At 36.4% G+C, this 12,994-nt stretch overlaps 1 protein-coding gene across 1 annotated transcript in view; it reads right to left on the bottom strand.

Moving 5' to 3' along the window:
• Nucleotides 1–12,994, bottom strand: part of ITGAV (integrin subunit alpha V) — a 101,970-nt gene that overhangs the window by 35,165 nt on the left and 53,811 nt on the right. Inside the window, exons 6-12 of the mRNA XM_032356170.1 lie at nucleotides 12,077–12,122; nucleotides 8,993–9,118; nucleotides 7,202–7,246; nucleotides 3,883–3,926; nucleotides 3,738–3,794; nucleotides 1,277–1,329; nucleotides 675–877 (exon numbers count right to left, since the gene is read on the bottom strand). Of these exons, the coding sequence (XP_032212061.1) occupies nucleotides 675–877; nucleotides 1,277–1,329; nucleotides 3,738–3,794; nucleotides 3,883–3,926; nucleotides 7,202–7,246; nucleotides 8,993–9,118; nucleotides 12,077–12,122 (574 nt within the window). The remainder of the gene's footprint in view (nucleotides 1–674; nucleotides 878–1,276; nucleotides 1,330–3,737; nucleotides 3,795–3,882; nucleotides 3,927–7,201; nucleotides 7,247–8,992; nucleotides 9,119–12,076; nucleotides 12,123–12,994) is intronic.

Here is a 12,994-nt window from a genome sequence, read left to right as displayed (position 1 = left end):
AACCACTCAACTCTATTCTGTGATCTCCAGAGTTTTGTAATGTGTTTATTTTTTTTAAAGTTTTGATAATTTGTAACCTAGCTTTTATTCTAAAATAAAAGCCAACTTTGAGTTTTAAAGATAACTATGGCTATTAATTACAGTATTAAATGGGAATATCATAAAACAATGAGCTTATATTCCTTACTTGCCCCCATGAAGGGCGTTATAACCACCTTTAGAATTTCTTAGACCGCCACAACAAAGTTATGGCTGTAAAAATATGAATGTCCAATTAAACCTTTGAGAGATTCAATTATAGTAAACACGGCCTTGACAATGTACCCGGGTGCATTTTTTACATTTGTATCCAAATGGAACAGTAGAGGGCACTGCTGCTAAGCAGGACAGAGAAAATCCCCACCTTCTACTGGGCTCCTAAAGAAGGCAGATCTCCTTTCAGAAACTTACTACTGCAAAATTCTAACTTGAGGCTATATGAATAATAACTCATGAGAATCCTTTTTTTGTTTTGAAATTTTCTCTGCTTTTGAACAAAAAAGAGCAACTGTTGTTTAGCCTAGTATGTCACTGTCAATTAAACGTTTCTTTCTAGGAAGATTTGCTGGTACAAACTTCATTAGTTGATGGAAGACACAAAATTAGGAACCCACCGTTGCCGAATTTGATCTTACCATTGAAGCCATCCTGGTCCAGATCTCCCAAAGGTGCTATGGCACTGCCGAACCTTGCAAAGACCTCAAACCCATTCAGCTTGGTTGTCTGGAAGTCTCCTGAGGCTCTTTGCAGAGACACGGACACCTGTCCCACCTCTTGGAGTTTGCCATCAGAACCACGATCCATGAACAGAGGTGCTCCAATAAACACATCTGCATAACTAGAAGAACAAAATCTTCGTCACCAACGCAAGATCAAATTCCATCTATTAGCAATATCTTTTCTTATAAAACCCAGTTTCCCTCTTTCTGTATCTCTAATAACCAAACTGAAGCACAGAATCATTTCAAAATCAAACCTTCCTCCAACTCCTAAAAGGAATCATGAGTAATTCATAAAAATTACTTTATTCCTTCATAGCAAAAAAGCTACTGAAAGTAATTATGAACAACATAGAGATTTTCCCATATTCATGATAAGGTTGCTTCAAACTGCTTCCTTAAATAGAAAGATTAGCAGGAAGGGGACAAAGAAACAGAAGAAAAAAATGTTAAGTTTTAGTAAAGCACTCATAAACATGAGAGGAAAACTGTTCCTGGAAGCATCTTTTTAAACTTACTCATCACCATTAATGTCAGTGGCAGCAACAGAAAATCCAAAATATGCAGCCATCTGGATAATAAAAAGAAAATGAAATGTTTACATTTCCTCCAACTAGTTTGGACAGTTAATATCTGGGTTATTTTTTTCTCTCTGCACATAGTGTTTCAATCTTAATTTCTTTTCTTTTGTTTATACTACCAACACAGTCAGGTAATGAGGCCTTTTTATGTTCCTAGATGTATGGGCGAAACATATCCCGTGTATATTATTTCAGTGTCTTCAACACATCCTTACTTAAGTCCAAGTATAATAAATGCTCCTTCCCAGGGCTAATCTCCTACCTCCCTTCCTCTCCACTACCCAACAGGTGCCAGATACAGACACACTATCAGAAAGCCATACAGTCACAGAGAGAAGTTTAAAATGAGCCCAAGAAGTTATCAGTGGGAGTTTATGCAGTAAAGATAATAGATAATAATTATTAATAGATCATAATTGGTTCTCCCTATGTGAAATCACTCCTACTCTCAAGAAATCACTGGTTAGAGAGATACTGGAATGGCTTTGTTCTTGTCTCACGTCTCAACTGATGACTTGCCAGTGGATTTGCTATTGAATTACACACAGTAGAAATGTTTTTGGATTTATTACAGGATTATGCGTAGAGTGAAGGAATGTCCTTTCCCCCACTACAGGAGACTGGACCATCACAGACAGAACAGCCTGGCTAGAAATAAATGTGAAAAGAAAAGTTCTACAGAGAGCCCAACATGCAAAGCAAAACTAAGAGAGATAACAGTTTAAAGATGAGCTAAAGTGAGGAATGAGCCGACAAACCAAAAGAAGTAAAGTTAGCAAAGCTTCCAAAATTTGATTAATGGAGCTATCAAAAGGGAATGATATAGGAGATACCTACATTACCTATTTGGGGTTGATTCAGTACAACTGAAGACAATGCAAGGGGCAGTCTGTATTCAATTACAAGATCAGAGCATGTGTATAAAGTATATTGTATCTGTAGTGCACTTTAATAGAATACTATTTTTGGGTCCTAATCTTGCAGGGTGCTCTGCTTGAAAGTGTAAAGAAACCAGAGCATTTACTGAGACAGTGTTATCCTAAGCACCAGGACTAAAACATTTTCATTTGATTATTACTACAACCCAATAAGGAAGTTACAAGTATCCCCCTTTTTACAAATGATCCACCAGATTTACAGTGGTATATACCTTGTCCAGTGCAATAAGACTGAGAATTTAGAGCCTAATTCTGTCCTAAAGCAAAACCTATATTTTCCCCCTCCCACAAAACAGCTGAGGAGGACTAAAGAAAGCTTCTGGACTGTGTACAACATGACCCAGAGACACACATGGGCATCCAACAGGAGAAGCTGCTGGAGATCAAGAAGTCACAGCCACACAAAAGGATAACCACCGTTGTCCCAACTCTTAACAGCCGTCAGCTGCAGGCCACTCTGCTGTGCGCCAACCCTGGCTGCCACACATGAGGTTTCTGGAGATCATGAGTCTACTTCCTTATTCTATCAATTCTCTCACACAGACCAACAATCTCTACTGAACAAGAAGTGGGCTTGAAGATACATATTTTTCCAGTACGTACTAATTTTCCCTTTGTCTTTCCTAACTTGTCATTTAATTCTCTGAGATATACAATCAAAAATGTTATAAGATGCCCCTGCAGAAAATGTCTAGTACCTTACAGTACTATTTTTTAAAAATATTTTTAATTCAATTAATTAACATATAACATATTACTAGTTCCAGAGGCAGAGGTCAGTGATTCATCAGTCTTATATAATTAAAAGTACTACTTTTTAACTGAAGAACTTTTTTTTAAAGATTTTATTTATTTAGTTGACAGAGAGAGAGATCACAAGTAGGCAGAGGCAGGCAGAGAGAGAGGGAGAAGCAGGCTCCCTGCTCAGCAGGGCTCAATGTGGGGCTCAATCCCAGGACCCTGAGATCATGACCTGAGCCAAAAGCAGAGGCTTAACCCACTGAGCCACCCAGGCGCCCTTAATTGAAGAATGTTTTTTTTCATGTACTACATGTGAAGTTTACTAATAATATCTATAATGTACACATCTGTGCCAGGTTTTGTTTTGCATCAAATAAAATTAAAAGGCATAGATCACTTCTTAAGGGAGAATTTGATGATATCAGCAAAGAAAAAGGAAGTTTTTGTGGTTTTGTGTATACAACATGTATGCGTGCAATTTCTTTATTTCCTTAAAAAGCAAGCCATAATGTGCAATTACTAAAGGCTCTGCTTACACATATTACTTTGGTTAAAGGTGAATTCTTTAAAGCTTACTTTATATTTACAATACTGAATATTAAAACAATACTTATTATATAGTCAATGTAAAACATTATGATGTTATGAAGAAAAATTTCAAAACATTAGGAATGCTGATGTTATAATGTTAAAATGAACAAAACATTTTAAAAGCATACCTGCTCACCAGTAAAATTGTATAAGGAGGACATGTTTTTCCCATCATAAATATAAACCTGTGGAGGAAAAACAAAAGCATATGAAATACAGTAAAATATAAGACAACCCAGAGTTTTTTTTTTAGATTCCTTTTAATTTTCCTACCATTCCCAAAGTCCTCGCTGCTCTTGGAACACCTGAAACAAAGTCTGAAAAGAAAAACATGATTACTCACTTTGAAGACCAATATTGAAAACTACAGGAAGAAATGGACATATCAGAAAACTTCAAGTTCTGTTTTATTATTTCAGTAGAAAACAAATTTTAAAATCTTAAAAATTGGTACTCCAGAATAAATGACCATAGTATTTTTTAACTACAAAAATCAAATCTTTACAAAATACAGAAAGATTCTTGAGAACCCTCAGATAAATGCATGTGTGCCCTCAGGCATTTGTAATCTTATTAAAAAGAATGGCTAAGATAAAGTGACCTAAGAACAAAAGAAGGCTGTATCAGGAATTCAGTAAAGTGTCAGGATATAAAATCAATGCACAGAAATCAGTTGCATTTCTCTACACCAACAGCAAGACAGAAGAAAGAGAAATTAAGGAGTCAATCCCATTTACAATTGCACCCAAAACCATAAGATACCTAGGAATAAACCTAACCAAAGAGGCACAGAATCTATACTCAGAAAACTATAAAGTACTCATGAAAGAAATTGAGGAAGACACAAAGAAATGGAAAAATGTTCCATGCTCCTGGATTGGAAGAATAAATATTGTGAAAATGTCTATGCTACCTAAAGCAATCTACACATTTAATGCAATTCCTATCAAAGTACCATCCATCTTTTTCAAAGAAATGGAACAAAAAATTCTAAAATTTATATGGAACCAGAAAAGACCTCGAATAGCCAAAGGGATATTGAAAAAGAAAGCCAAAGTTGGCGGCATCACAATTCCGGACTTCAAGCTCTATTATAAAGCTGTCATCATCAAGACAGCATGGTACTGGCACAAAAACAGACACATAGATCAATGGAACAGAATAGAGAGCCCAGAAATAGACCCTCAACTCTACAGTCAACTAATCTTCGACAAAGCAGGAAAGAATGTCCAATGGAAAAAAGACAGCCTCTTCAATAAATGGTGCTGGGAATATTGGACAGCCACATGCAGAAAAATGAAATTGGACCACTTCCTTACACCACACACAAAAATAGACTCAAAATGGATGAAGGACCTCAATGTGAGAAAGGAATCCATCAAAATCCTTGAGGAGAACACAGGCAGCAGCCTCTTCGACCTCAGCCGCAGCAACATCTTCCTAGGAACATCGCCAAAGGCAAGGGAAGCAAGGGCAAAAATGAACTATTGGGATTTCATCAAGATCAAAAGCTTTTGCACAGCAAAGGAAACAGTTAACAAAATCAAAAGACAACTGACAGAATGGGAGAAGATATTTGCAAACGACGTATCAGATAAAGGACTAGTGTCCAGAATCTATAAATAACTTAGCAAACTCAACACCCAAAGAACAAATAATCCAATCAAGAAATGGGCAGAGGACATGAACAGACATTTCTGCAAAGACGACATCCAGATGGCCAACAGACACATGAAAAAGTGCTCCATATCACTTGGCATCAGGGAAATACAAATCAAAACCACAATGAGATATCACCTCACACCAGTCAGAATGGCTAAAATCAACAAGTCAGGAAATGACAGATGCTGACGAGGATGCAGAGAAAGGGGAACCCTCCTACACTGTTGGTGGGAATGCAAGCTGGTGCAGCCACTCTGGAAAACAGCATGGAGGTTCCTCAAAATGTTGAAAACAGAACTGCCCTATGACCCAGCAATTGCACTATTGGGTATTTACCCTAAAGATACAAACGTAGTGATCCAAAGGGGCACATGCACCCGAATGTTTATAGCAGCAATGTCCACAATAGCCAAACTATGGAAAGAACCTAGATGTCCATCAACAGACTAATGGATCAGAAAGATGTGGTATATATACACAATGGAATACTATGCAGCCATCAAAAGAAATGAAATCTTGCCATTTGCGACAACATGGATGGAACTAGAGCGTATCATGCTTAGTGAAATAAGTCAAGCAGAGAAAGACAACTCCCTGATATGAGGAAGTGGTGATGCAACATGGGGGCTTAAGTGGGTAGGAGAAGAATCAATGAAACAAGATGGGATTGGGAGGGAGACAAACCATAAGTGACTCTTAATCTCACAAAACAAACTGAGGGTTGCTGGGGGGTGTGGAGAGCCATGCAGCAGGAGCAAGGAGTCACGTACTAAGCAAGGCATGAGGGGCCAGGGCTGTAGATAGTTTGCCTAAGGAATGCGAGCAGATGCAGGGAGTCACGTACTAAGCAAGGCCTGAGGAGTGGGAGGAGTGAGAGATTAACCCAAGGACTGTGAGTGCATTCTCGGGTGACGTTTGATAGATACCAGGAGTCAAGGGAAAGGCGCATGATCTGTAGAACAAAGAAAACCTATGGAGTCACGTACGTGCTCACGAGCACGATGCATGCACATAGATAGTCCTTCTGATTGGTAGTTTTGTTAGTCGTGGTATACTCTGATTGGATATAGTTCGCACTTGGTGGATATATACTTGGGGGTCTTAGACTGGGAGGGGTCCCCGGCTGAAGATTGTGAATAAAGAAGTTTGCCACTCACCTCGCCTACGGGTCGTTCTTGCGGGTCGAGAGCGACAGGGGGGAGGGGGTTTGGGAGAAAGGGGTGGGATTATGGACATTGGGGAGGGTATGTGCTTTGGTGAGTGCTGTGAAGTGTGTAAACCTGGTGATTCACAGACCTGTACCCCTGGGGATAAAAATATATGTTTATAAAAAATAAAAAATTAAATAAAATAAATAAATAAAAGAAAGTAAAAAAAAAAAAGAAGGCTGTATCTACAGTAATGACAAATGATACAGAACAAGGTGAAATAGGGTAGAGGTGGCAGTGACACAGGAATATGGTCAAAACCAGGCAGTCTCTGACCCCTAAACTGAGCTCAGAAGGAAGATGGATGGACAGAGGATGGGGTAACAATCTTATAGGCAGAACCCAGAAAGTTACAAATTATATCTACAGAAAGAAGAAACTAAGCCCTTCCAAGAGGACTCAAACTACTGAAAGTAAGAAGGAAGAAGCTGAAGATAAAATACATTGTTAGGGGCTGGAAAGGAGCAGACGGGAAAGACACAGGGGCCCCCAGCAACCTGCTGGCTCAGCGTTCAGCAGCTGCTAGAGAAAGTTTAATATAGACCAAGCTCAAGTCATGTACTAACATCTCCCTCATTTCTATTGTTACATTATATAGCAACGTTTTCAAACTCTTTAACTGCTGAGGTTTTTCAATGGCACCTGTTTTTCAATGGCACCTGTTTCAGATGCTTAGTCTATGTCTTTAGAAAAGAATTAAATATAGCTTAAGTGCATCATACCATCTATGCCATCGCCATTAAAATCTCCGACAGCCACAGAATAACCTGAAGGAGGAACAAAATAAGAAACACCATCAGGGCACACACAGTTACCTACAGCATACTTGCCAAGTAGGCTTTCCCTGAAAATATTTTCAAGTAGGACAGACTCCCCAACAAGCGGTTTAACGTGCACAGACCTACTTAGACACGGGCTTTTTTCAATAAATATATACAGTACTGTAAATGTATGTTCTTTTCCTTATGGTTTTCTTAACATTTTCTTTTCTTCTAGCTTACTTTATTTTAGGAATATATAATATTCCCACAATATGCAATGTTCCTACAATGTTAATTGACTGTGTTATTGCTAAGGCCTGCAGTCAACAACAGGCAATTAGTTAGGTTTTGGAGGAATCAAAAGTTATATGCAGATTTGTGAACTGCACAGGGGTTGACACACCTAGCCCTGCACTGATCAAGGGTGAAAATAATTCCCTTAGTAATGTAATATTTTGTTCTCTAGGGGTAAAAGATTCATATGCAAATGGTAAGTGAATTTAAAGGAAACAGCTAAACATTCAAATAGTATAGCTCTATTAGAAAAATAAGATTTTTACCAATTTTACAAAGGAATCTGTTAAGAACAATAAATTTCTTATAGATATGGAGAAGAGATAAGATTGCCAGAGGCAGGGGGTCACAGATGGGCAAAATGCATAAAGGTGGTCAAAAGGTACAAACAGCTGCTTATAAATAAGTCATGAGATGTAATGAGAACATGGTGATTTAATTAATAATACCGCATTGTATATTGGAAGTTTTAACAGTAGAATTTAAAAGTTCTCATTACAAGAAAAAAAAATTCGTAACTGTGTGTTGTGATAAATGTTAACTAGACTGACTGTGATTATTTCACAATACATAAAAATACCAAGTCATTATGTTGTATACCTAAGAGTAATATAATATTACAAGTCAATTATATCTCAATTTTTTTAAATGGTAAATCTGTAATTAAAGAAGAAACAAATAATAGATTTCCTCAATCAGCAAAGTACAGCTTCTGTCATATGTACTTGGTTTAATAAGAGAAGTTTAAAGGGAGGTAATAAAACTTAGTAAGTCTTAAAAACCATAGTTTAACATCATGAATAATACAGTAAACAGAAGCCTAGGAGTCAGACTGTCTGGGTTTGAATCTTAAAACAGCAATTTATTAAGTGAGTGACTTTAGGCAAGTTATTTTGCCTCTGTGCCTTAGTTTCTCTACCTACAAAATGGGAATAATAGCACTATACTTTTACAGACTTGTTGTAAAGATTAAGTCAATTAATACAGATGAAGCATTTAGAACAATGCCTAGAATATGCAAGCACACTTTAAAACTTATTTATTAGTACTGGGGTGCCTCGGTGGCTCAGTTGACTGAGCCCCAAGTTAGGCCCTGTGCTGGGCTTGGAGCCTGTTTAAGACTCTCTCTCTCTCTCTTTCTGCCTTGCCCCACTCCCCATTCACGCACGCTTTCTCTCAAAAAAAAATAATAATAATTAATTAAAAAATAAAAATAAATAAGTTATTTATTATTAATCATCACTGTATAAATAACCACTCTTAAATTTCAACTACTGAAATATAACCTAAGTACTCAATAACAGTCTGAAACTGTTATGTTCCTGTTCTTTATATTTAAAAAAAAAATCGTAATCTATTTCAACATAAAAGATTTTCCAGCTTAAAGTAGCATATGTGAATACAGGAAAAGGAACACTGCAACTCCAGAAAATGAACACATATTTTAGTTTTACTCACCCAAATAACTGTCATCAAAAATAGCTTGAGCAGTCCGAGTTGCTAACTGGTTATTATATTTGATGCTGTAAACTTTGGGATCATATTTAGATACGATTTCTGCCACCTGATCTGATATGAGCTGACCTGAAAAATATATATAAAATAAGTTTCTAATGGGAATTTATGATCCAGATGATAGAAGGCACCTGCGCAGATAGCATTAGAGATGAGTATTTCTAATTCTTAAACCTTAAATAACTCTCTATAATACTAGGTCTGAAATCTAATATTTCTAAAGTCACAATTACTTCTATTCAAGATAGTTCTAAAATTAGCCACTGCTAGTAAACAAAAGTTATGAATATAGGATTTGTCTTAATTCACAAAGAAAATCGATGTTAAAGAACTGGAATAATAAAATCAAGGGCTGTTTCCCAAAGAAATATTAGAATTTGAAAATCCATTTAAATAATTACTTTTTCTTTTATAGTAAGAATAATTGGTTCAACTGGTTTTTTTTTTTTCCTCCCCCCACAAATTATTTGGACACCTTTAAGAAGCCTGAATGGGTAAGCTCACTTTTCTTCACAACCTTAAGTTACCAGGTCAATAAGAAATCCAGAGCACTACACAAAAATCAGATTGTTTCCTACCCTAAGAAAGGTTGGCTAATTTATCAAATGTCATCTCCATACATAAAGAAAATAATCTCTTCATTTCTGCTGTTTTAGAAAAAATTCATAATTAATGTTTATCAGTCTGTTCCAATATGTCCACAGAATTTGAGTCATCTATAGGGTAAGAACACTTCCACTTTGAGTCACTACTTTATGCTCTGTGCCTAAAGAGTACCTAACACATAGCAAGAACTCAGTAACTATTCCTTGAATCAAAGAACATATCTGGGGCGCTTGGGTGGCTCAGTGGGTCAAGTCCCTGCTTTCGGCTTGGGTCATGATCTCAGGGTCCTGGGATTGAGCCCTGCGTTGGGCTCTCTGCTCAGTGGGGAGCCTGATTCCCCTTCTCTCTGCCTGCTGCTCTGCCTACTTGTGATCTCTCTTTCTCTCTCTGTCAATAAATAAATAAGTAAAATCTTAAAAAAAAAAAAACACAGGAAAATGCCATCATCTCTTTTGAATAAAACATTGTAATTTTATCTATTTGTACAGAGGTAATTCTGAGATCTATGGAAAAATTCATTCTGACATACTTATTAATTCAGAGTAAAACCTGCTGATTTTACTCTTATTAGAACAAAATATTCTCTGTCCAGCCCCTGAATTTTTCAATGGCACAGCCTAGACCATTTATAATAAAATACCAATCAACACAGTGTCAATTATCTCTATCAGTCCTAACTTTTAAATAGGAATAAACAGGCACTATAGAATACTCAAAGGTATTACAAGAACGAGTCATCTAGTTCAGTCAGTTAAGTGTTTACCTTCGGCTCAGGTCAAGATCCCAAGGTCCTAGGATCGAATCCTGCCTCCCTGCCTCAGCCTTCTTGCCTTGGGCTCCCTGCTCAGCGGGGAACCTGCTTCTCCCTCTCCCTCTGCCATTTCCCTTGTTTGTGCTCTCGCTCTCTCTCTCTCTCTCTTTCGAATAAATAAATAAAATTAAAAAAAAAAACAAAAAACTAGTCACAAAAACATGTTCACAGCTGTGTCTCCTAAAAAGGCAGTGGTAACAAGTGGTCCTGACTGAGAATCACAGAATCATCGTTGGTTCCCCGGTACTCCCAGCAGACACCTCCCTCCCCTCCACTGAATGACATAACTAGCACTGAAGAAAAAAAATAAATAAATAAAAATCCGTGATTTTTATCTTACTAGAAAGCACTAATATCTCCTATTTTAATTTTCTATGCAGTTAAGCTATTTTTGTTTTCATTTTTAAACTGTAAAACCCAAAACGGTTTTCCTACATCATTTCATTTTCCCATAGGTGTATAAATTCACTGAAATTCACATTATTCTGTTTCAGTGAGTATGTTGATCCATCTCTCCCTGATTTTTCTCTCCATCTTCTCCTTTGCTACCCCTTTCAACTTTTTACTTATTCCCATTTCTCATCCCTTCTTATTTTCTTTCTTTACTATTTTTCTTCAGTAAATCTCTTCCTTTAGTTTCCTTTTCTATGAAGCAAAAGCAAGCATGGATTTTCCTACAAAAAAAGCAAGTAAGGAAACCATAGTGTCGAATACAGAAGTAAAATTCAGAATTATGAAGTATTTGCACATTAATGTAGTTATAGATTTCTTCCAAATATTGGTAATGCTTAAATATCAGAATGCCAAAAAAACAAAAGTTCTGACATTGTAAACAGCACTTCTTAGCAGAAAACAAATGTATGAATATATGAACTAAATAAATATCCATGTGTACGTAATGATAAATGAAACTAGTAAAGCAAGTAAGCAAGTTTAGTTACCTGTTTTGAAACTGTCAACAAATAATGATCTGTTATGCATTTGTACAAATGGTAATTTTACTAGGCCTCTCAAAATGACTGAAGCAAGTGTTTTATATTTATACTAATGCCAGTTTAATTACACTCTTTTGAAACTTAGTAAGATCCTCTATTTCAAAAACTCCCCACACACAAAGAAATCACTCTTGATGTCAGTAATTAATGAGAAAATAACCACTTAAATATTCTAATGAGCAAATTCAAAATACTTTAAAACCATGAGCTTTCAGAATGCCAAAATTTGCCTGTCACAGATCAGTTCCACACTTCCTAATGCTTACATCATAGCCTCTGGAGTACAGAGATGAAGCATATGCCACAAACAAAAATAAATTGTTTTAAATTACTTTATAGATTTGCTTTATTATTTACTTTAAAAACATTGTTTATTTTCTCCTAGGAATATATATAAATATATTACAATATGCCATATATTTTATTTTCTATATATCATACTATATATAGGATACTACAGTCCTTTTAAAAAAATACTGTACAACAGATAGTGATTATACATTTAAATTGTATTTTTCAATTTCTTCCTTTAAAATAATTTGAAAAATCTCAGGCATATAAGCCAAGAAAGCATTCACAATCATTGCTGAGTAATTTAAAAAAATATTAACCTACCTTGCCAATAAAAGCTACCAGGACCACCAAGAAGTACTCTATCAGCCTAGATTAAATCAATCAACAGAAAGACACGTATTTAAAAACAGGCAGTTTGAAAGTTGAAAGCAATGTAATACACATAAGAGCTATATATGCATACACATCTAACATTTAATATATATAAAAGCTATATACATATATATACATATAACAAAATCATAAATCTCAAACTCCACTAACTCATTCTCAGTAAATTTTCATTGCCCCTTTGCTAAAATACATTAAAATACAATACAAATAAAAAAATAGTTATAATGATTCAATATATGAAAATACACAAACATACACACTGATTCTATAGATCTGGCTGCTTCCTATACTTGTTATGAAGGACTAATGCAAAATATTTCTGAGTTACAATAAAGACAAAAATCACTGATTATGTCTATTACATTTGTGACTACACAGGCAAATTTCCTTCCTAAAAAATCATTAAAAATTCTTTGGCTAGGGGCGCCTGGGTTGCTCAGTGGGTTAAAACCTCTGCCTTCAGGCGCCTGGGTGGCTCAGCGGGTTAAGGCCTCTGCCTTTGGCTCAGGTCATGATCGCAAGGTCCTGGGATTGAGTCCCGCATAGGGCTCTCTGCTCGACAGGGAGCCTGCTTCTCTGCCTCTCTCTGCCTACTTGTGATCTCTGTCTGTCAAATAAATAAATAAAATCTTAAAAAAAAAAAAAAAACCTCTGCCTTCAGCTCAGGTCATGATCCCAGGGTCCTGGGATCTCTGGGTCCTAGGGTTCTCTGCTCAGCAGGGAGTCTGCTTCCCTTCCCCTCTCTCTGCCTGCCTCTCTGCCTACCTGTGATCTCTGTCCAACAAATAAATAAAAATCTTAAAAAAAAAAAATTCTTTGGCTAAGGAAAAATTATTTTTCATCCTG

This window comes from Mustela erminea, chromosome 8 (assembly GCF_009829155.1).
Source record: "Mustela erminea isolate mMusErm1 chromosome 8, mMusErm1.Pri, whole genome shotgun sequence".
Lineage (NCBI taxonomy): Eukaryota > Metazoa > Chordata > Mammalia > Carnivora > Mustelidae > Mustela > Mustela erminea.
The sequence above is the reverse complement of the archived record's forward strand: the minus strand, read 5'-3'. Positions and strand labels throughout refer to the sequence as shown.